The 26,155-nt window shown below is 49.7% G+C and overlaps 1 protein-coding gene across 2 annotated transcripts in view; it reads left to right on the top strand.

Moving 5' to 3' along the window:
• The window catches only part of LOC147124902 (interleukin-13 receptor subunit alpha-1-like), a 78,196-nt gene that overhangs the window by 11,603 nt on the left and 40,438 nt on the right, over positions 1-26,155 (top strand). For both annotated transcript variants that reach the window (XM_085994639.1, XM_085994629.1), the window contains exons 2-5: positions 5,928-6,085; positions 8,084-8,231; positions 13,922-14,079; positions 17,688-17,835. In XM_085994639.1, coding sequence (XP_085850765.1) covers positions 5,928-6,085; positions 8,084-8,231; positions 13,922-14,079; positions 17,688-17,835 — 612 coding nt within the window. The remainder of the gene's footprint in view (positions 1-5,927; positions 6,086-8,083; positions 8,232-13,921; positions 14,080-17,687; positions 17,836-26,155) is intronic.

The following is a 26,155-nucleotide window of genomic DNA, read 5'->3' as shown; positions in this document are numbered from 1 at the left end:
AAGGTAATTTAAACTTCTTTAAACACTTTAGACACACCAAATACACTTACCTTTGCACTCATGCACACATCACTCACCTGAACACCGACATCTCGACCTCTCCAAGTCCTTCAACCCGACGGCCCGCCTCGCAAACTTGGCATGGTTTGGAGCCGTCGGAAATCCTGCACTTCAGCATTAAAAATAGGGAATAGGCTAAAAACTGCCTGTTAACTACCTGTTAACAGGCAGTTAATTGGCACTAATCTCTTCCCACCTCGGGTAGGCGGGTCTCAGTGCGGGGCAGGTACCCGTCTCCTTTGAAACTGGCATGGAGGCGGGTTGGGTGCGGGATGGGGTCGGGACCCCTGATTTGGGGATTTTAACCCCCCACATGCCTCCAATCCTGACTCCATGGCCCAATGAAAATCCTGCCCTATGCCTCTATTAATAAAGCCAAGGATCCCATTTTAACAGTCTTTTTAACAGTCTCATCAACTTCAGGTCTCTCTGTTCCTGCACCCCCTTTAACAACATCACTAAAACAGATTATCTTGTCATTTATCTCATTGCTGTTTGTGGGAGCTTGCTGTGTGCAAATTGGCTAAGACATTTGCCACATTACAACAGTGACTACACTTCAAAAGTACTTAATTGGCTCTAAAGCACTTTAGGACGTCCTGAGGTTGTGAGAGCTTGGTTCTGCAATATTTCCTTGTTGGCAGCTGGTGAGAGAGGGAGAGCAATGACATTTAAACCTGCTGAGCAGCTCGGTTCACTAAGGCTAAGTTGTGCAAATGGAATGCCTGCTTTGGGGAAGACAAAGCCAGGGGGAGGAGTAAATCTACCAACTTCCTAGATGTTGTTACATCTAAGCATTTTGCCTGTGTGCTTGGAAACCTCGAGAATGAGAGCACAAGATATATATTCCATCTGTGAATATTGTTCAGGAATGAAAGTATGTACAGGGCAAATAATGACGTGTTATTTGTGCTCTCATGCACAATGAAGAAGAAATTGCATTTATACAATGCTTTTCACAACCTTGGGATGTCCCAAAGTGCTTTACAGCCAATTAACTATTTTTTGGAGGGAACTCACTTGTAATGTAGGAAACACAGCAGCTAATTTGTGCACAACAAGATCCCACAAACAGCAACGTGATAATGACCAGATAATCGTTTTTTTTTATAGTGATTTTGGTTAAGGGATAAATATTGGCCAGGACTCTGGGGAGAACTCCCCTGCTCTTCTTCAAAATAATGCATTGGGATCTTTTCTATCCACCTGAGAGCAGATTTAACATCTCATCTGAAAAGCGGCACTTTCAACAGTGCAGCACCCTCTCAGTACTGCACTGGAGTGTCAACCTAGATTTTGTGCTCAAGATTTCTGAGGCTTGAACCCACAACTGTCTGACTCAGGCGAAAGTGCTTCCACTGAGCCACGGCTGATACCTTCGAACTGCTGATACTGCTGTCTCACCAGCCAAGAGCTGAGCCACCACGGATGCCATTCCCAAAGCCAGGCAATCGTCTTCTGTACAATAGCAAAATACTGCAGATGCTGGAAATCCGAAATAACTACAGAAAATGCTGGAAAAACTCAGCAGGCCAGGCAACATCCGCAGAGAGAGAAATAGAGTCAATGGCCTAGAAATTGAGTTGATGCCGCGCCAGGGCTTTAGCGCCGGAAATTTAGCGCCGGCGCTAATTCCCTTGCGCGCGCCAAAAATTCAGTAGCGCCACGCCCAGACGGCTGCCGGCGCTACTGGCGGGCGTGAGTGCCTCCCAATGGGCGCTGAGTGCCGCATTGCAGCGCTAATCCGGCGCTGCGGCACCCGATGCGGTGCGGCAGGCTGGGGAAGTGCAGGCCTCCTCCTCCCGTTAAGGAGGCGCTGCCTTCACCCGATCGCTGGCCGTTTGATTTTTTCAAAAATGAGCCCGGCACCTCGGACAAGTGCCGGGCTTGCAGGCCAGACGCATCTGATCCGCGGGGGGGGGGGTGGAGGAGTCCGGGGAGGGAGGTGCGGGCAGGCGACCGGCGGGAAAGCGGCCGGCCGCCGCGCGACCTTAATGCGCCGGCGCTAACTTGTGTAAGACTCGGTTGCCAGAGTCTTAGGCCTAGAAATTGAGTTGATGCCGCGCCAGGGCTTTAGCGCCGGAAATTTAGCGCCGGCGCTAATTCCCTTGCGCGCAGCCAAAAATTCAGTAGCGCCACGCCCAGACGGCTGCCGGCGCTACTGGCGGGCGTGAGTGCCTCCCAATGGGCGCTGAGTGCCGCATTGCGGCGCTAATCCGGCGCTGCGGCACCCGATGCGGTGCGGCAGGCTGGGGAAGTGCAGGCCTCCTCCTCCCGTTAAGGAGGCGCTGCCTTCACCCGATCGCTGGCCGTTTGATTTTTTCAAAAATGAGCCCGGCACCTCGGACAAGTGCCGGGCTTGCAGGCCAGATGCATCTGATCCGCGGGGGGGGCGGTGGAGGAGTCCGGGGAGGGAGGTGCGGGCAGGCGACCGGCGGGAAAGCGGCCGGCCGCCGCGCGACCTTAATGCGCCGGCGCTAACTTGTGTAAGACTCGGTTGCCAGAGTCTTAGCTGCGGCTGCCACGGGCGAGGCGGCCGCAACTGAATTTCGGCGTTCGGGCGCGTTGCCACGGCAACCGGGACGCTGCGCACACCGATGACGTCATCGGTGCTGGCGCAGCGCAACCGGCTAACGCCGATGGCAGCGCCGAAGTGAATTTCAGAAACGGCTATCATTGCGGCGCTAGGCCCTCTAGCGCCGCAAAATGGGCGCTAACCCTACTGAATTTTCAGCCCAATGTTTCAGGTCGAAACCCTTTGTCAGGACTGAGAGAAAACACAGGAAATGAAACAGATTAAAAGGCCAGTTTGGGGGCTGGGAAATGGGGATGAAAGAACAAAAGAGAAGTGAAGAGACATAAAGAGGTATTCAAGACGAGGTGAGACGAGATGGTGATAGGACTAGTAAAGAGACAAAAGACGGCTCTAGATGTTTATTAAATGGATGCAGTGTGAAGTGTGAAACGCGCTGGCAGAATGAGAGACAGCTGCCATGTGGGAGAGAAAAAAGGGGGAAGGGCACAAAACAAAGGTGTGGATAAAAAATATATGAAAATGTTACAGGGGCCGAGGTTGTGAGCTGAAATTGTTGAACTCGATATTGAGTCCGGAAGGCTGTAAATTGCCTAATCGGAAGATGAGGTGCTGTTCCTCAAACTTACGCTGGGTTTCTGTGAAACAATGCAAGAGCCCGAGGACGGTGAGGTCCGAGTGGGAATGGGGCGGTGAATTAAAATGACAGGCGACCGGAAGCTCAGGGTCACCTTTACAGACTGAACGGAGGTGTTCCGCAAAGCGGTCACCCAATCTGCATTTGGTCTTCCCAATGTAGAGGAGACCACATCGTGAGCAGCAAATACAGTATACTAGATTGCAAGAAGTACAAGTAAATCGCTGTTTCACCTGGAAGGGGTGTTTGGGGCCCTGGACAGTGGGAAGGGGGGATATATAAGGGTAGGTGTTGCATCTCCTGCGCTTGCACGGGAAGGTGCCGGGCGAAGGGGAAGGGGTGCTGGGGGTGATAGAGGAGTGGACTAGGGTGTCTCGGAGGGAGCGGTCCCTATGAATGCTGAAAGGGGAGGGGAGGGGAAGATGCGTTTGGTGGTGGGATCACGTTGGAGGTGGCGGAAATGGCGGAGGATGATCCGTTGAATATGAAGGCTGGTGGGGTGAAAGGTGAGGACAAGGGGAACCCTATCGTGGTTCCGGGAGGGAGGGGCAGGGGTGAGGGCAGAAGTGTGGGAAATAGAACGGACACGGTTGAGGGCCGTGTCAACCACGGTAGAGGGGAATCCTCGGTTGAGGAAAAAGGAAGACACGTCGGAAGCACTGGTGTGGAAGGTGGCATCGTCGGAGCAGATGCGGCGGAGATGGAGAAACTGAGAGAATGGAATAGCATCCTTACAGGAGGCGGGGTGGGAGGAAGTGTAGTCCAGGTAGCTGTGGGAGTCAGTGGGCTTGTAGTGAATGTTGGTCAATAACCTATCCCCAGAGATGGAGACGGAGAAGTCGAGGAAGGGAAGGGAAGAGTCGGAGATGGACCATGTGAAGGTGAGGGAAGGGTGGAAATTGGAGGCAAAGTGAATGAAATTGTCTAGTTCAGAGCAAGAGCAGGAAACAGCACCGATACAGTCATCAATGTACCGGAAAAAGAGGTGAGGGAGGGGACCCGAGCAGGTGTAGCTAGGACCCATGCAGGTACCCATAGCAACACCTTTAATTTGGAGGAAATGAGTGGAGTCAAAGGAGAAGATGTTCAATGTGAGAACTAGTTCAGCCAGGCGGAGGAGGGTGGTGGTGCATGGGGACTGGTTGGACCTCTGTTCAAGGAAGAAGCGGAGCGCCCTCAGGCCATCCTGGTGGGGGATGGAGGTGTAGAGTGATTGTACGTCCATGGTGAAAAGGAGGCGGTTGGGGCCAGGAAACTGGAAACTGTTAAAGTGGCGGAGAGCGTCAGAAGAGTCGCAGATGTAGGTGGGAAGAGACTGGACAAGGGGAGAAAAGATAGAGTCGAGATAGGAAGAGATAAGTTCGGTGGGGTAAGAACAGGCTGAAACGATGGGTCTACCAGGGCAGTCCTGTTTGTGGATCTTGGGAAGGAGGTAGAAGCAGGCTGTGCGGGGTTGGGGAACTATGAGGTTGGCGGCCGTGAGGGGAAGATCTCCAGTGACAGTCTTGGAAACGGTGGTTGGATGTTCGGTAGTGGGGTCATGGTCCAGGTGGAGGTAGGAGGAGGTGTCGGAGAGTTGGCGTTCAGCTTCCGCTAGGTAGAGGTCGGTTCACCAAACAACAACAGCAACACCCTTGTCAACAGGTTTAATAACAATGTCGGGGTTGGATCTGAGAGAATGGAGTGCTGCAAGTTCAGAGGGAGATAGGTTGGAGTGAGTGAGGGGAGCAGAGAAATGGAGACGGCCGATGTCACGGCGGCAGTTAGCAATGAAAAGAGCTAGAGAGGGTAAGAGGCCAGGGGGAGGGGTCCAGGTAGAACGAGAATTCTGAAAGCGGGAGAAAGGGTCAGCCGTGCGGGGGGAAGACTCCTGGCCAGCGAAGTGGGCACAGAGATGAAGGCGGCGGAAAAAGAGCTCAACATCGTGCCGAGCTTGAAATTCACTGAGGTAGGGGCATAAGGGGAAGAAGCTCAGGCCTTTGCTGAGGACTGATCGTTCGGGGTCAGAGAGGGGAAGGTCAGAGGGGATAGCGAAAACGCGGCAGGGGGTGAGATTGGGAGAAGGGGATCAGAGGAAAATGAAGGGGAAGAAGGTTCTGGAGGGGCGTTGGTGTTCAAGAGTTGATGAAGCTTGCGATCCTTTACATCGGAAAGGAAGAAAAAAAGTTTTTTGTTGAAGCGTTGGATGAGTCGAAGGATGAAATGTAACTGGACCCGGACAGCTTTGAGATAGAGTGTGTCGGTGCTGCTGAAGAGAGAGGTTGAGAGTGTTCATGTGGTGCCGCATGGCGTTGAGCGTGGATCTCAAGAGGCAGCGAGAGCAGTAGTTCGAGGAACGATGAATATCTTGGAGATATTTGTAATCCTGGGTGGATCCGAAACACGAAGGTTGGAAGTTTAATTGGAATCCACGTGGAATAAGCCAGAACCGGAGACAGTTGCTGAGGAAAATGATGTGGCTGTGAAACCGAGTCTTAGCAGACAGCTTTGAGATAGAGTGCGTCGGTGCTGCTGAAGAGAGAGGTCGAGCAAAATACTGTGGATGCTGGAAATCCGAAATAACAATAGAAAATGCTGGAAAAACTCAGCAGGCCAATCATCTTCTGTTGCTGGCTGCTTTTCTCCGCCTGCTACTTCTTTGTCTAATGTTTGGGTGAGACGTGGACATGTACAGTGATTGTTGTGGTTGCATTGCAGTGATTCTCCCATCCCCAACTCACTTGGCTGTGACATTGGAGGGGATTGGTTTTATTAACTACACCTGGGCCTGGAAACCACCAAGTGATCTCGAAAATTCCACCAACCTTCTCGTCAGATATGAAAGTTCATTTAAATACGATGGTGCTGAGTGGGAGGTAAGTTGAAATGTTCATTGTTTGCCTTTTCCATTGGGTTGTGTGTATCAAATGTAATTTCAGTTCTGTATCCTTCACCGGTAGGTTTGGATGAAAAAGCCCCTCTAGCCCATTTGATCGCATCCCACCAGAATGCCAACCCTACCATCTTCTCCTGGCAGCATCCAAGTGTTTCCTAAATGATCCCAATGTCCTGGTCTCAATTACTCTCCCTGGTAATCCAGTCCAACTGTTGATCTGGCTCCGTGTAAAGAAATACTTCTGATCATCTGTCCTTAGCTTGCCTTTCTCCACCCTGAACCTGTGCCCTCTAGCCCTGCCATATTGTCCCGGGTTCTACTTTGGCTCTCCCTTTAGTAGCTCATGTACCTTGATAAGGACTTCTATCAGACATCCTCTTTTCAAGGCTGCATCATCCTGGCTTATCGGTTTGCTTCCTTATAGCACTTCCTTCTTACTTGGTGAACCCTACTCGTTGCTCTCCTCTCACTGCCTGTAAGGGCTCTGTTGGTGGAGGGATAATTAAAATTTGGGGTAATGGTCGTACTTATAATTTACTCCTCAAATCAATAGGGTTTGCAATATTGAATGTCAATGCCAGAACTGGGCAGAGTAGTCCAGGTGTGGTCTGACTAGAACTGGACCCAGTACTCCAGGTGTAGTCTGACTACAACTGGACTCAGTAGTCCAGGTGCGGTCTGACTAGAACTGGACCCAGTACTCCAGGTGTGGTCTGACTAGAACTGGACCCAGTACTCCAGGTGTAGTCTGACTAGAACTGGACTCAGTAGTCCAGGTGTGGTCTGACTAGAACTGGACCCAGTACTCCAGGTGTAGTCTGACTAGAACTGGACTCAGTAGTCCAGGTGTGGTCTGACTAGAACTGGACCCAGTACTCCAGGTGTGGTCTGACTAGAACTGGATCCAGTACTCCAGGTGTAGTCTGGCCAGAACTGGACTCAGTAGTCCAGGTGTGGTCTGACTAGAACTGGACCCAGTACTCCAGGTGTAGTCTGACTAGAACTGGACCTAGTACTCCAGGTGTGGTCAGACCAGAACTGGACCCAGTACTCCAGGTGCAGTCTGACTAGAACTGGACTCAGTAGTCCATGTGCGGTCTGGCCAGAACTGGACCCAGTACTCCAGGTGTGGTCTGGCCAGAACTGGACCCAGTACTCCAGGTGCGGTCTGGCCAGAACTGGACCCAGTACTCCAGGTGTGGTCTGGCCAGAACTGGACTCAGTACTCCAGGTGTGGCCTGACTAGAACTGGACCCAGTACTCCAGGTGTAGTCTGACTAGAACTGGACCTAGTACTCCAGGTGCAGTCTGACTAGAACTGGACCCAGTACTCCAGGTGTGGTCTGACTAGAACTGGACTCAGTACTCCAGGTGTGGTCTGACTAGAACTGGACCTAGTACTCCAGGTGTAGTCTGACTAGAACTGGACCTAGTACTCCAGGTGTGGTCTGACTAGAACTGGACCCAGTACTCCAGGTGTGGTCAGACCAGAACTGGACCCAGTACTCCAGGTGCAGTCTGACTAGAACTGGACTCAGTAGTCCATGTGCGGTCTGGCCAGAACTGGACCCAGTACTCCAGGTGTGGTCTGGCCAGAACTGGACCCAGTACTCCAGGTGCGGTCTGGCCAGAACTGGACCCAGTACTCCAGGTGCGGTCTGGCCAGAACTGGACCCAGTACTCCAGGTGCAGTCTGACTAGAACTGGACCCAGTACTCCAGGTGCAGTCTGACTAGAACTGGACCCAGTATTTCAGGTGCAGTCTGACCAGAACTGGACCCAGTACTCCAGGTGCAGTCTGACTAGAACTGGACCCAGTACTCCAGGTGTAGTCTGAGTAGAACTGGACCCAGTACTCTCGGTGCGGACTGACCAGGTCTTTGTACAGCTTCTGCATGATAGTTGGAGATGTGAATTGAATTGGTGTGGTGATGTAACCCAGAGTCCTGCTTATGCATTGTTTATTACTTTTATTTAGGGAAGAGAAATAAATCCATCTTTGACCCGTACAGAAGTGGTGATCCTAAACCAAGGCATCACTTTCAGAGTGAAGGCATTGGTGGAGCCTGAGAACGGCAGTTATCAAGAAAGCAACTGGACTGATATATACATCCCTCCAGGGGAAGGTAATGCAAGGTTCACGTTGTTACATTATTTAACAGAGTTGTAAAATTAGTCCTTAAAATAGTTAGCATTTCTTAGCCACATGGTTTTGGGATGCCACAGGCTGGCTTCTAAAGTGGGTAGAAATGGATTTATATTAACGTATCATCAGAAGAGACACCCAGTTTTACATTGGCCTGTTTCTGTGCTACATATCCTTTCAGCCCAACCAGTCCATGCCGGCATTTATGCTCCACTTGAGCCTCCTCCTGGCTTTCCTCACCTAACTCTATCAACATAACCCTCTATTCCCTTCTCCCTCATATGCTTATCTAACTTCCCCTTAAATGTATCGATACTATTCACTTCAACCACTCCCTGTGGTAGCGAGTTATACATTCTCACCACTCCCTGTGGTAGTGCGTTCCACATTCTCAACACTCTTTGGGTAAAGAAGTTTCTTCTGAATTCCCTATTTGATTTCTTGGTGACTACTTTATATTGATGGCCTCTAGTTATGCTCTTCCCCACAAGTGGACACACTCTCTCTGTATCTACTCTATCAAAACCTGTCATAATTTTAAAGACCTCTATTAGGTCACCCCTCAGCCTTCTCTTTTCAAGAGAAAAGAGACCCAGCCTGTTCATCCTTTACTGATAGGTATACCCTTGCATTTCTAGTGTCATCCTTTTAAATCTTCTCTGCACCCTCTCCAGTGCCCCTATATCCTTTTTATAATATGGCAACCAGAATTGTATGCAGTACTCCAAGTGTCGTCTAACCAAGGTTCGATTCAAGTTTAGCATAACTTCTACTTTTCAATTCTATCCCTCTAGAAATAAACCCAAGTGCCTTGTTTGCTTTTTTATGGCCTTGTTAACCTGTCACTATTTTTAGTGATTTGTGTATTTGTACTCCGAGATCCCTTTGCTCCTCTACCCCACCCAGACTCGCACCCTCCAAGTAACAAGTGTCCTCCCTATTCTTCCTATCAAAATGTAATACCTCACATTTATGTGTTGAAATTCATTTGCCAATTATATGCCCCTTCTGCAAGTTTATTAATGTCTTCCTGTAATTTATTGCAGTCCTCCTCAGTATTGACTATCGTCCCCCCAAATTTGGTGTCATCGCAAATTTAGAGCTTGTGTTTTTGATTCCAAAGTCTAAATCGTTAATATAAATTGTGAACAACAGTGGTCCCAGCACTGATCCTTGAGAAACAACACTTCCCACCTTCTACCCTTTATCCCTACTCTCTGCTTTCTGTCTTGAAGCCAGCTAGCTGTCCATTCTGCTACTTGTCCCCATACTCCGCATTCTCTGACCTTATTCATTAATCTATTATGTGGCACCTTATCGAAGGCCTTTTGAAAATCTAGATAAATTACATCTACTGCACTACCCTTGTCTACTGTCTGTGTTACCTCTTCAAAAAATTCAATGAGTTAAATCAAGCAAAACTTTCCCTTTTGAAATCTATGCTGACTATTCATTATTATATTTTTGGTTTCTAGATGTTCTTCTATTTTTCTCCTTTAGTAGGGATTCCATTATTCTTCCTACCACCGATGTTAAGCTGACTCATCTATAGTTCCCTGGACATGTTCTATCTCCCTTCTTAAATATAGTTATTACGTTAGCTATCCTCCAGTCCTCTGGCACTACACCTTTTTCTAACAAATTATTAATTATGTGTAGTAATGCCTCTGCTATCTCTTCCTTAGATTCTTTTAAAATGCGTGGTCCATTCAGACCAGGGGTTTTATCCTCTTTGAGTTTGATTAGTTTATTTAGTATATCTCCTCTTTTTATTTTAAATGCACTTATCTCATTACTAATCTCATCATCTGATGTCATGTCCACCTGTTCTATCTCCCTGGTAAATACTGCAGCAAAGTAATTATTTAATATTTCTGCCAACTCTCTATTGTTGCCTGTGGTATTATCCTGTCCATCCCGACCTTCCATTTTTTTATGTGCCTGTAAAATATTTTATTATTTTGTTTTATGTTCCTTGCTAATTTAATTTCATAGTTCCTTTTTGCCTTCCTAATTTTTTTTTTGACTTCTCTCCTAGCCTCTTCGTATTCTCCATTGTCATGCTCTCCCCTGCTGTCCATGTACTCAATGTATGCCTCTTTCCTTATCCTTAATTTTTCCCTCATGGCTTTATTCATCCATGGTGTCTCATTAGTGTTTAGTTTGTTCTTGCTCTTATGTGGCTGGCCTCTCTTCTATCTGTTCATTATTTTTTTGTTCACTGCAGTTAGTTCAGAATCAGTGCTGCGTAAATAGCCAACCTTTGCTACAGCACAGACTGATATAGTACAAGCATTTATAGATGCATAGGAGTAATTACTAGAATGGTACCAGTGATGAGGGACTTCAGTTAAGTGGAGAGACGAGTGAAGCTGAGATTGTTCTCCTCAGAGCAGAGAAGGTTAAGGGAAAATCTAATAGTTTCTCTAATCTATCGAAACCCCTCAAAATTATGAGGGGTTTTGATAGATTAGATAGGGAGAAACTATTTCCAGTGGCAGGAGGGTCAGTAACCAGGGGACACAGATTTGAGGTAATTGAAAAAACAACCAGAGAGGAGATATGGAGACATTTTTTTATGCAACAAGTTGTTGTGATCTGGAATGCACTGCCTGAAAGGGCAGTGGAAGCAAATTCAATAGTGACACTTAAAAGGGAATTGGATCTATACTTGAAAAGGAAAAATTTACAGGGCTATGCGGAAAAAGCAGGGGGAGTGGGACTAATTGGATAGCTCTTTCAAAGAGCTGGCACAGGCACAATGGGCTGAATGGCCTCCTTCTGTGCTGTGAGATCCTAAGATTCTGTGACCAACTTGGAGGAAACAGATTTGTTAATGAACTTCCACGAGGAATGGAAGGAAAATCCAGCAAGTTCTATAAGGGGTGTGCGATCCTCCCAGCCAGATATTCCTTTCTATGCTCTGTCCAGACAATGCTTAACACTCAGCTGGAAAAGGCACAAATCTACTCCATAACAAGGACAACTTGTGTGTGTATGTAGCACCTCTGACATAGAGAAATGGCCCAAAACACAGACCGCACACAAATGGACATCAAGCTAAAGAAGGAGATATTAGGAGGGGTGATCAAAAGCTTGGTCAGGGATGTGGCTTTTAAGGAGGATCTTAAAGGAGGTGGAGAGACGGAGAGATTTAGGGAAAGAATTCCAGAGCGCAGGGCCTAGACGGCTGAAGACATGGCCGCCAATGGTGGAGCAAAGGGAGGGAGGGGTGAGGCTATGGAGGGATTTGAACACAAAGATGAGAGGGGCACAAGAGGCCATGGTCGGAGGAAAGGAGAGAGGTGGGGGGGGGGGAATTGTAGGATGGGAGGAGGTTACAGAGATTGGGAGGGGTGAGGCTATGGAGGGATTTGAACACAAAGATGAGAATTTTAAATTGGAGTCGTTGGGGGACTAGGAACCAATGAGGATATGGATGATGGGTGAACAGGGCCTGGTGCATAGTGTTGTTGCCTTAAATATTGCATTGTTGATGTGTAGAATAGCATCTTGTTCCACGTTAATGAGGTGTGACAATCACAAGAAGTTCGGAATGATTCTATGAAATGGGTGGCAAATAGCTGTGGATTCTTTATATTTTGAACCCTTGATTTGAAGTAATTTTGTTTGGATGTACACAAGGAACAGACAATATATGGCACTTTACAGAACTGTGACGTGTTTGAGCAGTGGTTGGCATCGTACCACATCTTAAACTGCTGTGAAATAACCTCAGCCTCAGAAAACAGCCCGATACCTCTCCCTGAAGCTTCATTGCGGTATCGCCTTGTAGATAGTAAGGGGGTCATTATCACTTTAAAGAAAGACTTGCATTTATACAGCACCTTTCATGACCTCCAGATGTCCCCAAGCGCTTTACAGCCAATGAAGTACTTTTGACTGTTACAATGCAGGACATTGGTTCTCAAACTGTTTTGGTTGACAGACCCCTTTTCAAATGGATCAGTAATCATGGATCCCCATCTAAATTACAATACTGTAAAATGCTCATAATATGAAAGTGCTGCAAGTGTTTTAATAATGCTTTTAAGAAACAGGTATTTACTTACAGATATCGGTGAGATGGTGTGCTTGCTTCTCACACCAATTCTGGGAACTCTGCAGCAACAGCTGGCCACTATTTGCCACTTAGTGCTGGGCAATTTTTAAAGCCGTCAGCAGGCTGGCCAAGTGAGTGAGAGCACGAGCGCCCTTGCACATGCTGGGATGTTGCTGGAAGCACGACTCACCGCCGCACTGTCCCACTGGCATGTTCTGTAACAGCTGCACCGTGGGATCGTACGTGTTTGCGTGAACACGTTCAGGCACATGTTTGAAGGGTCCTGCAGACGCTCTGATCATGTGTCGAGAGGATGGCACAGGGCGAGGAATCGGCTCGACTGGCAGGGAGCACTCGTTGCAAACTGAGTGAGAGCTGTGGGCCTCTGTGAGGAGGCGGGCCCAGCCGTTGAGAATAAATCGCAAGAACTGAATCAGTGTCGGCTTTATAAAGAGGAGCAGGCTTGAAATTAGCTGATTATATGATCACTAAAACTAGTGAACAGTTTCATGAATCAGGCTGACTTTTGGTACCATCAACACCCTTGTCAACAGGTTTAATAACAATGTCGGGGTTGGATCTGAGAGAATGGAGTGCTGCAAGTTCAGAGGGAGATAGGTTGGAGTGAGTGAGGGGAGCAGAGAAATGGAGACGGCCGATGTCACGGCGGCAGTTAGCAATGAAAAGAGCTAGAGAGGGTAAGAGGCCAGGGGGAGGGGTCCAGGTAGAACGAGAATTCTGAAAGCGGGAGAAAGGGTCAGCCATGCGGGGGGAAGACTCCTGGCCAGCGAAGTGGGCACAGAGATGAAGGCGGCGGAAAAAGAGCTCAACATCGTGCCGAGCTTGAAATTCACTGAGGTAGGGGCATAAGGGGAAGAAGCTCAGGCCTTTGCTGAGGACTGATCGTTCGGGGTCAGAGAGGGGAAGGTCAGAGGGGATAGCGAAAACGCGGCAGGGGGTGAGATTGGGAGAAGGGGATCAGAGGAAAATGAAGGGGAAGAAGGTTCTGGAGGGGCGTTGGTGTTCAAGAGTTGATGAAGCTTGCGATCCTTTACATCGGAAAGGAAGAAAAAAAGTTTTTTGTTGAAGCGTTGGATGAGTCGAAGGATGAAATGTAACTGGACCCGGACAGCTTTGAGATAGAGTGTGTCGGTGCTGCTGAAGAGAGAGGTTGAGAGTGTTCATGTGGTGCCGCATGGCGTTGAGCGTGGATCTCAAGAGGCAGCGAGAGCAGTAGTTCGAGGAACGATGAATATCTTGGAGATATTTGTAATCCTGGGTGGATCCGAAACACGAAGGTTGGAAGTTTAATTGGAATCCACGTGGAATAAGCCAGAACCGGAGACAGTTGCTGAGGAAAATGATGTGGCTGTGAAATCGAGTCTTAGCAGACAGCTTTGAGATAGAGTGCGTCGGTGCTGCTGAAGAGAGAGGTCGAGCAAAATACTGCGGATGCTGGAAATCCGAAATAACAATAGAAAATGCTGGAAAAACTCAGCAGGCCAATCATCTTCTGTTGCTGGCTGCTTTTCTCCGCCTGCTACTTCTTTGTCTAATGTTTGGGTGAGACGTGGACATGTACAGTGATTGTTGTGGTTGCATTGCAGTGATTCTCCCATCCCCAACTCACTTGGCTGTGACATTGGAGGGGATTGGTTTTATTAATTACACCTGGGCCTGGAAACCACCAAGTGATCTCGAAAATTCCACCAACCTTCTCGTCAGATATGAAAGTTCATTTAAATACGATGGTGCTGAGTGGGAGGTAAGTTGAAATGTTCATTGTTTGCCTTTTCCATTGGGTTGTGTGTATCAAATGTAATTTCAGTTCTGTATCCTTCACCGGTAGGTTTGGATGAAAAAGCCCCTCTAGCCCATTTGATCGCATCCCACCAGAATGCCAACCCTACCATCTTCTCCTGGCAGCATCCAAGTGTTTCCTAAATGATCCCAATGTCCTGGTCTCAACTACTCTCCCTGGTAATCCAGTCCAACTGTTGATCTGGCTCCGTGTAAAGAAATACTTCTGATCATCTGTCCTTAGCTTGCCTTTCTCCACCCTGAACCTGTGCCCTCTAGCCCTGCCATATTGTCCCGGGTTCTACTTTGGCTCTCCCTTTAGTAGCTCATGTACCTTGATAAGGACTTCTATCAGACATCCTCTTTTCAAGGCTGCATCATCCTGGCTTATCGGTTTGCTTCCTTATAGCACTTCCTTCTTACTTGGTGAACCCTACTCGTTGCTCTCCTCTCACTGCCTGTAAGGGCTCTGTTGGTGGAGGGATAATTAAAATTTGGGGTAATGGTCGTACTTATAATTTACTCCTCAAATCAATAGGGTTTGCAATATTGAATGTCAATGCCAGAACTGGGCACAGTAGTCCAGGTGTGGTCTGACTAGAACTGGACCCAGTACTCCAGGTGTAGTCTGACTACAACTGGACTCAGTAGTCCAGGTGCGGTCTGACTAGAACTGGACCCAGTACTCCAGGTGTGGTCTGACTAGAACTGGACCCAGTACTCCAGGTGTAGTCTGACTAGAACTGGACCCAGTACTCCAGGTGTGGTCTGACTAGAACTGGACCCAGTACTCCAGGTGTGGTCTGACTAGAACTGGACTCAGTAGTCCAGGTGTGGTCTGACTAGAACTGGACCCAGTAGTCCAGGTGTGGTCTGACTAGAACTGGACCCAGTACTCCAGGTGTGGTCTGACTAGAACTGGACCCAGTACTCCAGGTGTAGTCTGACTAGAACTGGACCCAGTACTCCAGGTGTAGTCTGACTAGAACTGGACCCAGTACTCCAGGTGTAGTCTGACTAGAACTGGACCCAGTAGTCCAGGTGTAGTCTGACTAGAACTGGACCCAGTAGTCCAGGTGCAGTCTGACTAGAACTGGACCCAGTACTCCAGGTGTAGTCTGACTAGAACTGGACCCAGTACTCCAGGTGTGGTCTGACTAGAACTGGACCCAGTACTCCAGGTGTGGTCAGACCAGAACTGGACCCAGTACTCCAGGTGTAGTCTGGCCAGAACTGGACTCAGTAGTCCAGGTGTGGTCTGACTAGAACTGGACCCAGTACTCCAGGTGTAGTCTGACTAGAACTGGACTCAGTACTCCAGGTGTGGTCTGACTAGAACTGGACCCAGTACTCCAGGTGTGGTCTGACTAGAACTGGACCCAGTACTCCAGGTGTAGTCTGGCCAGAACTGGACTCAGTAGTCCAGGTGTGGTCTGACTAGAACTGGACCTAGTACTCCAGGTGTGGTCAGACCAGAACTGGACCCAGTACTCCAGGTGCAGTCTGACTAGAACTGGACCCAGTACTCCAGGTGCGGTCTGGCCAGAACTGGACCCAGTACTCCAGGTGCGGTCTGGCCAGAACTGGACCCAGTACTCCAGGTGTGGTCTGGCCAGAACTGGACTCAGTAGTCCAGGTGTGGTCTGACTAGAACTGGACCCAGTACTCCAGGTGTAGTCTGACTAGAACTGGACCTAGTACTCCAGGTGTGGTCTGACTAGAACTGGACCCAGTACTCCAGGTGCAGTCTGACTAGAACTGGACCCAGTACTCCAGGTGTGGTCAGACCAGAACTGGACCCAGTACTCCAGGTGCAGTCTGACAAGAACTGGACCCAGTACTCCAGGTGTGGTCAGACCAGAACTGGACCCAGTACTCCATGTGCGGTCTGGCCAGAACTGGACCCAGTACTCCATGTGCGGTCTGGCCAGAACTGGACCCAGTACTCCAGGTGCGGTCTGGCCAGAACTGGACCCAGTACTCCAGGTGCGGTCTGGCCAGAACTGGACCCAGTACTCCAGGTGTAGTCTGACTAGAACTGGACCCAGTACTCCAGGTGTAGTCTGACTAGAACTGGACCCAGTAGTCCAGGTGTAGTCTGACTAGAACTGGACCCAGTAGTCCAGGTGCAGTCTGACTAGAACTGGACCCAGTACTCCAGGTGTAGTCTGACTAGAACTGGACCCAGTACTCCAGGTGTGGTCTGACTAGAACTGGACCCAGTACTCCAGGTGTAGTCTGACTAGAACTGGACCCAGTACTCCAGGTGTGGTCTGACTAGAACTGGACTCAGTAGTCCAGGTGTGGTCTGACTAGAACTGGACCCAGTAGTCCAGGTGTGGTCTGACTAGAACTGGACCCAGTACTCCAGGTGTGGTCTGACTAGAACTGGACCCAGTACTCCAGGTGTAGTCTGACTAGAACTGGACCCAGTACTCCAGGTGTAGTCTGACTAGAACTGGACCCAGTACTCCAGGTGTAGTCTGACTAGAACTGGACCCAGTAGTCCAGGTGTAGTCTGACTAGAACTGGACCCAGTAGTCCAGGTGTGGTCTGACTAGAACTGGACCCAGTACTCCAGGTGTGGTCTGACTAGAACTGGACCCAGTACTCCAGGTGTAGTCTGGCCAGAACTGGACTCAGTAGTCCAGGTGTGGTCTGACTAGAACTGGACCTAGTACTCCAGGTGTGGTCAGACCAGAACTGGACCCAGTACTCCAGGTGCAGTCTGACTAGAACTGGACCCAGTACTCCAGGTGCGGTCTGGCCAGAACTGGACCCAGTACTCCAGGTGCGGTCTGGCCAGAACTGGACCCAGTACTCCAGGTGTGGTCTGGCCAGAACTGGACTCAGTAGTCCAGGTGTGGTCTGACTAGAACTGGACCCAGTACTCCAGGTGTAGTCTGACTAGAACTGGACCTAGTACTCCAGGTGTGGTCTGACTAGAACTGGACCCAGTACTCCAGGTGCAGTCTGACTAGAACTGGACCCAGTACTCCAGGTGTGGTCAGACCAGAACTGGACCCAGTACTCCAGGTGCAGTCTGACTAGAACTGGACCCAGTACTCCAGGTGTGGTCAGACCAGAACTGGACCCAGTACTCCATGTGCGGTCTGGCCAGAACTGGACCCAGTACTCCAGGTGTGGTCTGGCCAGAACTGGACCCAGTACTCCAGGTGCGGTCTGGCCAGAACTGGACCCAGTACTCCAGGTGCGGTCTGGCCAGAACTGGACCCAGTACTCCAGGTGCAGTCTGACTAGAACTGGACCCAGTATTTCAGGTGCAGTCTGACTAGAACTGGACCCAGTACTCAAGGTGCAGTCTGACTAGAACTGGACCCAGTATTTCAGGTGCAGTCTGACCAGAACTGGACCCAGTACTCCAGGTGCAGTCTGACTAGAACTGGACCCAGTACTCCAGGTGTAGTCTGAGTAGAACTGGACCCAGTACTCTCGGTGCGGACTGACCAGGTCTTTGTACAGCTTCTGCATGATAGTTGGAGATGTGAATTGAATTGGTGTGGTGATGTAACCCAGAGTCCTGCTTATGCATTGTTTATTACTTTTATTTAGGGAAGAGAAATAAATCCATCTTTGACCCGTACAGAAGTGGTGATCCTAAACCAAGGCATCACTTTCAGAGTGAAGGCATTGGTGGAGCCTGAGAACGGCAGTTATCAAGAAAGCAACTGGACTGATATATACATCCCTCCAGGGGAAGGTAATGCAAGGTTCACGTTGTTACATTATTTAACAGAGTTGTAAAATTAGTCCTTAAAATAGTTAGCATTTCTTAGCCACATGGTTTTGGGATGCCACAGGCTGGCTTCTAAAGTGGGTAGAAATGGATTTATATTAACGTATCATCAGAAGAGACACCCAGTTTTACATAGGATATGTAGCACAGAAACAGGCCATTCAGCCCAACCAGTCCATGCTGGCATTTATGCTCCACTTGAGCCTCCTCCTGGCTTTCCTCACCTAACTCTATCAACATAACCCTCTATTCCCTTCTCCCTCATATGCTTATCTAACTTCCCCTTAAATGTATCGATACTATTCACTTCAACCACTCCCTGTGGTAGCGAGTTATACATTCTCACCACTCCCTGTGGTAGTGCGTTCCACATTCTCAACACTCTTTGGGTAAAGAAGTTTCTTCTGAATTCCCTATTTGATTTCTTGGTGACTACTTTATATTGATGGCCTCTAGTTATGCTCTTCCCCACAAGTGGACACACTCTCTCTGTATCTACTCTATCAAAACCTGTCATAATTTTAAAGACCTCTATTAGGTCACCCCTCAGCCTTCTCTTTTCAAGAGAAAAGAGACCCAGCCTGTTCATCCTTTACTGATAGGTATACCCTTGCATTTCTAGTGTCATCCTTTTAAATCTTCTCTGCACCCTCTCCAGTGCCCCTATATCCTTTTTATAATATGGCAACCAGAATTGTATGCAGTACTCCAAGTGTCGTCTAACCAAGGTTCGATTCAAGTTTAGCATAACTTCTACTTTTCAATTCTATCCCTCTAGAAATAAACCCAAGTGCCTTGTTTGCTTTTTTATGGCCTTGTTAACCTGTCACTATTTTTAGTGATTTGTGTATTTGTACTCCGAGATCCCTTTGCTCCTCTACCCCACCCAGACTCGCACCCTCCAAGTAACAAGTGTCCTCCCTATTCTTCCTATCAAAATGTAATACCTCACATTTATGTGTTGAAATTCATTTGCCAATTATATGCCCCTTCTGCAAGTTTATTAATGTCTTCCTGTAATTTATTGCAGTCCTCCTCAGTATTGACTATCGTCCCCCCAAATTTGGTGTCATCGCAAATTTAGAGCTTGTGTTTTTGATTCCAAAGTCTAAATCGTTAATATAAATTGTGAACAACAGTGGTCCCAGCACTGATCCTTGAGAAACAACACTTCCCACCTTCTACCCTTTATCCCTACTCTCTGCTTTCTGTCTTGAAGCCAGCTAGCTGTCCATTCTGCTACTTGTCCCCATACTCCGCATTCTCTGACCTTATTCATTAATCTATTATGTGGCACCTTATCGAAGGCCTTTTGAAAATCTAGATAAATTACATCTACTGCACTACCCTTGTCTACTGTCTGTGTTACCTCTTCAAAAAATTCAATGAGTTAAATCAAGCAAAACTTTCCCTTTTGAAATCTATGCTGACTATTCATTATTATATTTTTGGTTTCTAGATGTTCTTCTATTTTTCTCCTTTAGTAGGGATTCCATTATTCTTCCTACCACCGATGTTAAGCTGACTCATCTATAGTTCCCTGGACATGTTCTATCTCCCTTCTTAAATATAGTTATTACGTTAGCTATCCTCCAGTCCTCTGGCACTACACCTTTTTCTAACAAATTATTAATTATGTGTAGTAATGCCTCTGCTATCTCTTCCTTAGATTCTTTTAAAATGCGTGGTCCATTCAGACCAGGGGTTTTATCCTCTTTGAGTTTGATTAGTTTATTTAGTATATCTCCTCTTTTTATTTTAAATGCACTTATCTCATTACTAATCTCATCATCTGATGTCATGTCCACCTGTTCTATCTCCCTGGTAAATACTGCAGCAAAGTAATTATTTAATATTTCTGCCAACTCTCTATTGTTGCCTGTGGTATTATCCTGTCCATCCCGACCTTCCATTTTTTTATGTGCCTGTAAAATATTTTATTATTTTGTTTTATGTTCCTTGCTAATTTAATTTCATAGTTCCTTTTTGCCTTCCTAATTTTTTTTTTGACTTCTCTCCTAGCCTCTTCGTATTCTCCATTGTCATGCTCTCCCCTGCTGTCCATGTACTCAATGTATGCCTCTTTCCTTATCCTTAATTTTTCCCTCATGGCTTTATTCATCCATGGTGTCTCATTAGTGTTTAGTTTGTTCTTGCTCTTATGTGGCTGGCCTCTCTTCTATCTGTTCATTATTTTTTTGTTCACTGCAGTTAGTTCAGAATCAGTGCTGCGTAAATAGCCAACCTTTGCTACAGCACAGACTGATATAGTACAAGCATTTATAGATGCATAGGAGTAATTACTAGAATGGTACCAGTGATGAGGGACTTCAGTTAAGTGGAGAGACGAGTGAAGCTGAGATTGTTCTCCTCAGAGCAGAGAAGGTTAAGGGAAAATCTAATAGTTTCTCTAATCTATCGAAACCCCTCAAAATTATGAGGGGTTTTGATAGATTAGATAGGGAGAAACTATTTCCAGTGGCAGGAGGGTCAGTAACCAGGGGACACAGATTTGAGGTAATTGAAAAAACAACCAGAGAGGAGATATGGAGACATTTTTTTATGCAACAAGTTGTTGTGATCTGGAATGCACTGCCTGAAAGGGCAGTGGAAGCAAATTCAATAGTGACACTTAAAAGGGAATTGGATCTATACTTGAAAAGGAAAAATTTACAGGGCTATGCGGAAAAAGCAGGGGGAGTGGGACTAATTGGATAGCTCTTTCAAAGAGCTGGCACAGGCACAATGGGCTGAATGGCCTCCTTCTGTGCTGTGAGATCCTAAGATTCTGTGACCAACTTGGAGGAAACAGATTTGTTAATGAACTTCCACGAGGAATGGAAGGAAAATCCAGCAAGTTCTATAAGGGGTGTGCGATCCTCCCAGCCAGATATTCCTTTCTATGCTCTGTCCAGACAATGCTTAACACTCAGCTGGAAAAGGCACAAATCTACTCCATAACAAGGACAACTTGTGTGTGTATGTAGCACCTCTGACATAGAGAAATGGCCCAAAACACAGACCGCACACAAATGGACATCAAGCTAAAGAAGGAGATATTAGGAGGGGTGATCAAAAGCTTGGTCAGGGATGTGGCTTTTAAGGAGGATCTTAAAGGAGGTGGAGAGACGGAGAGATTTAGGGAAAGAATTCCAGAGCGCAGGGCCTAGACGGCTGAAGACATGGCCGCCAATGGTGGAGCAAAGGGAGGGAGGGGTGAGGCTATGGAGGGATTTGAACACAAAGATGAGAGGGGCACAAGAGGCCATGGTCGGAGGAAAGGAGAGAGGTGGGGGGGGGGGAATTGTAGGATGGGAGGAGGTTACAGAGATTGGGAGGGGTGAGGCTATGGAGGGATTTGAACACAAAGATGAGAATTTTAAATTGGAGTCGTTGGGGGACCAGGAACCAATGAGGATATGGATGATGGGTGAACAGGACCTGGTGCATAGTGTTGTTGCCTTAAATATTGCATTGTTGATGTGTAGAATAGCATCTTGTTCCACGTTAATGAGGTGTGACAATCACAAGAAGTTCGGAATGATTCTATGAAATGGGTGGCAAATAGCTGTGGATTCTTTATATTTTGAACCCTTGATTTGAAGTAATTTTGTTTGGATGTACACAAGGAACAGACAATATATGGCACTTTACAGAACTGTGACGTGTTTGAGCAGTGGTTGGCATCGTACCACATCTTAAACTGCTGTGAAATAACCTCAGCCTCAGAAAACAGCCCGATACCTCTCCCTGAAGCTTCATTGCGGTATCGCCTTGTAGATAGTAAGGGGGTCATTATCACTTTAAAGAAAGACTTGCATTTATACAGCACCTTTCATGACCTCCAGATGTCCCCAAGCGCTTTACAGCCAATGAAGTACTTTTGACTGTTACAATGCAGGACATTGGTTCTCAAACTGTTTTGGTTGACAGACCCCTTTTCAAATGGATCAGTAATCATGGATCCCCATCTAAATTACAATACTGTAAAATGCTCATAATATGAAAGTGCTGCAAGTGTTTTAATAATGCTTTTAAGAAACAGGTATTTACTTACAGATATCGGTGAGATGGTGTGCCTGCTTCTCACACCAATTCTGGGAACTCTGCAGCAACAGCTGGCCACTATTTGCCACTTAGTGCTGGGCAATTTTTAAAGCCGTCAGCAGGCTGGCCAAGTGAGTGAGAGCACGAGCGCCCTTGCACATGCTGGGATGTTGCTGGAAGCACGACTCACCGCCGCACTGTCCCACTGGCATGTTCTGTAACAGCTGCACCGTGGGATCGTACGTGTTTGCGTGAACACGTTCAGGCACATGTTTGAAGGGTCCTGCAGACGCTCTGATCATGTGTCGAGAGGATGGCACAGGGCGAGGAATCGGCTCGACTGGCAGGGAGCGCTCGTTGCAAACTGAGTGAGAGCTGTGGGCCTCTGTGAGGAGGCGGGCCCAGCCGTTGAGAATAAATCGCAAGAACTGAATCAGTGTCGGCTTTATAAAGAGGAGCAGGCTTGAAATTAGCTGATTATATGATCACTAAAACTAGTGAACAGTTTCATGAATCAGGCTGACTTTTGGTACCATCAACATATTGGATAAGACATTCCGACCGCCACCGCCAGAGGTTTTCCTCTTCTCCCAGTACAATTCCTGATTAAGAAGGCAAGCACATGGCCTGTTCACAAACCTCTGCCACTGGAGCCGGGTGTAAACAGGTATGCTGCAGCCTCCACACTCAGGAGAAAGGAACTCGCTCAAATCAACAACTCAGCACGCGCACCAAGTATAGACCCGGACCTACAGTCCATCAAAGGGGCACTGTGATCCATCACAACTTAGCAACCAGCTTCAAACCGAATAAAATGAGCCGGAGGTTAAACGAGCCCGGAGATCAGCCGCCAGCAAACCACAGAGGAGGCGACCCAGTATGAGTAACCCGGACCGGGAACCAGTGAAGCCCCACTGCAAGCGGGGCCGGGAACGACCTGAGAACCCTGATTCTGGGGTAGAGGGAGGGGCAGGAGGCCTATCCCACTGCCCATTCAGTGACCTGCCCCACCCCACACCGGCGGCTCAGGCTCAGGCTCAGGCTCAGGCTGGGCTCAGGCTCGGGCTCAGGCTCAGGCTGGGCTCAGGCCCAGGCTCAGGCTCAGGCTCAGGCTCAGGCTGGGCTCAGGCTCGGGCTCAGGCTCAGGCTGGGCTCAGGCTCATGCTCAGGCTCAGGCTTGGCTCAGGCTCGGGCTCAGGCTCAGGCTCCGGCTCGGGCTCAGGCTCGGGCTCAGGCTCAGGCTTGGCTCAGGCTCGGGCTCAGGCTCAGGCTCGGGCTCAGGCTGGGCTCGGGCTCAGGCTCGGGCTCAGGCTCAGGCTTGGCTCAGGCTCGGGCTCAGGCTCAGGCTCGGGCTCAGGCTCAGGCTCAGGCTCAGGCTCAGGCTCAGGCTGGGCTCGGGCTGCGCTCGGGCTCAGGCTCAGGCTCAGGCTCAGGCTCAGGCTGGGCTCAGGCTGGGCTCGGGCTCAGGCTCAGGCTCAGGCTCGGCTCAGGCTGGGCTCAGGCTCAGGCTCAGGCTCAGGCTGGGCTCAGGCTGGGCTCAGGCTCAGGCTGGGCTCGGGCTCAGGCTCAGGCTCAGGCTCAGGCTCAGGCTGGGCTCAGGCTCGGGCTCAGGCTCAGGCTCAGGCTCGGGCTCTGGCTCGGGCTGGGCTCAGGCTCGGGCTCAGGCTGGGCTCAGGCTCAGGCTCAGGCTGGGCTCAGGCTCAGGCTCGGGCTCGGGCTCAGGCTCAGGCTCAGGCTCAGGCTCAGGCTCAGGCTGGGCTCAGGCTGGGCTCAGGCTCGGGCTCAGGCTCAGGCTTGGCTCGGGCTCGGGCTCAGGCTCAGGCTTGGCTCGGGCTCGGGCTCAGGCTCAGGCTCAGGCTCAGGCTCGGGCTCAGGCTCAGGCTGGGCTCAGGCTGGGCTCAGGCTGGGCTCAGGCTGGGCTCGGGCTCAGGCTCAGGCTCAGGCTCAGGCTGGGCTCAGGCTCGGGCTCAGGCTCAGGCTGGGCTCAGGCTCAGGCTGGGCTCAGGCTCGGGCTCAGGCTCAGGCTGGGCTCAGGCTCAGGCTCAGGCTCAGGCTGGGCTCAGGCTCGGGCTCAGGCTCAGGCTGGGCTCGGGCTCAGGCTGGGCTCAGGCTCGGGCTCAGGCTGGGCTCAGGCTCAGTCTGGGCTCGGGCTCAGGCTGGGCTCAGGCTCGGGCTCAGGCTGGGCTCAGGCTGGGCTCAGGCTCAGGCTCAGGCTCAGGCTCAGGCTGGGCTCAGGCTCAGGCTCGGGCTCAGGCTCAGGCTCAGGCTGGGCTCAGGCTGGGCTCAGGCTCAGGCTCAGGCTTGGCTCGGGCTCAGGCTCAGGCTTGGCTCAGGCTCAGGCTCAGGCTCAGGCTGGGCTCAGGCTGGGCTCAGGCTCAGGCTCAGGCTCAGGCTGGGCTCAGGCTGGGCTCAGGCTCGGGCTCAGGCTCAGGCTCAGGCTCAGGCTGGGCTCAGGCTGGGCTCAGGCTCAGGCTCAGGCTGGGCTCAGGCTGGGCTCAGGCTCGGGCTCAGGCTCAGGCTCAGGCTCGGGCTCAGGCTCAGGCTGGGCTCAGGCTCAGGCTGGGCTCAGGCTCGGGCTCGGGCTCAGGCTCAGGCTGGGCTCAGGCTCAGGCTTGGCTCGGGCTCAGGCTCGGGCTCGGGCTCAGGCTCAGGCTCGGGCTCAGGCTCAGGCTCAGGCTCGGGCTGGGCTCAGGCTCGGGCTCGGGCTCAGGCTCAGGCTCAGGCTCAGGCTGGGCTCAGGCTCAGGCTGGGCTCAGGCTCAGGCTCAGGCTCAGGCTGGGCTCAGGCTCAGGCTGGGCTCAGGCTCAGGCTGGGCTCAGGCTCAGGCTCAGGCTCAGGCTCCAGTCACCGTCTCCTGGCCCCAGCTCGCAGGCCCAAGCAGCAGCCGCAGCTCCTCTTCCCCTCTCTCAATAATGACAAGGTGCTCAGCGTGGGTCTTACCTGGTCCCGGAGTGTGAGGAAAACCATGGCCCCAGTGCTGCGGGGCAGGGCGGCGGAGAGCGGTCAGGCTGCGGACCCTCTGGAAAGTCTCTATGGACCCCAGTTTGAGAAAAGCTGATGTAGGAAATGCCACAGCCTACTTGCACACAGCAAGCTCCCACATCAGCCGGAGGTTAAACGAGGCTGGAGATCGGCCACCAGCAAACCATAGAGGAGGCGACCCAGCACGGTATGAGTAACCTGGAGGGAACCAGTGAAACACCACTGCAGCCGGGACCGGGAGTGACCAGATAATCTGTTTTTAGTGATGTTGGTTGAGGGATAAATATTAACTAGGATACCAGAGAGAACTCTCCTGTTCTTCTCCGAAAAGTGCCATGGGAACTTTTACGTCCACCTGAGAGGGCAGATGGGGTCTCGGTTTAAAGTCTCATCTGAAAGGCGGCACCTCCGACAGTGCAGCACTCCATCAGTACTGCACGGGAGTGTCAGCCTAAACTGGGAGTCTCGAGTGGAACTTAAACACACCACCTTACGACTCAGAATATTGCTACTGTCCAAGGTGTGGATGGAAGTAATTTCAATGAAGGCACGAGACTTGGTAACAAGCTGCACCAGGTCTAAATTGGCAGCAGTTCATTCTTAAAATAAAACCGAGCAGATTCCTGTAACTTGTAGAACTGGAAGAAGTGGCATTAAGATTTGAGAGTTGGAGGAAACTCACAACACCATGTTTAGTAGGCAGCCAGTTCCTTGTTCTCACCAGGTATGCTGTTTAGGGAGCCTACTAACGACCTGGTGTTCCTTACACTTCCTGATAGCAGTAACTCACTTTTCAGTCGCCGTTCTCTTGAGGTGTTTGAAGCGCTGCCACTGTATCACTTTACCAGTGAGGTGCAGCAGCTCAACATTTAAAATAAAAGCCTTTCCAGCACACCTGCCTTTCAGCTGCTGAATCATTCATCCCTTACGTATTACTTTCGAAGGTGGACATGCGACCTTTGGCACTTCACCTCTGCCATCATTCAGACACGGACTGGTTTCTGAACACTCATCTCCGCCCATTGATTCGAGAGGCAGGTGTTGTCCCGACAGGCTGGTGCATGCCTAGCTCCAGGAACAGCTTGCTCTAAGGGTTGCGTGACTGCTTGATTGGCAGTTCTGCAGTAACACATGTGATCGTTGTAATGCAGTGTTCTTCCCTCTCTCCTGCCCTCCAGGTGCTGCCTTACATGGGGTACGGTTTCACTAAAGCCAGATGCCCTCTGGCACCTCACTTGAGTGGCCATTCTTCATG

The sequence above is a fragment of the Somniosus microcephalus genome, chromosome 1 (genome assembly GCF_052327205.1).
Source record: "Somniosus microcephalus isolate GS21.2 chromosome 1, FLI_Smic_1.0, whole genome shotgun sequence".
Lineage (NCBI taxonomy): Eukaryota > Metazoa > Chordata > Chondrichthyes > Squaliformes > Somniosidae > Somniosus > Somniosus microcephalus.
The sequence above is the reverse complement of the archived record's forward strand: the minus strand, read 5'-3'. Positions and strand labels throughout refer to the sequence as shown.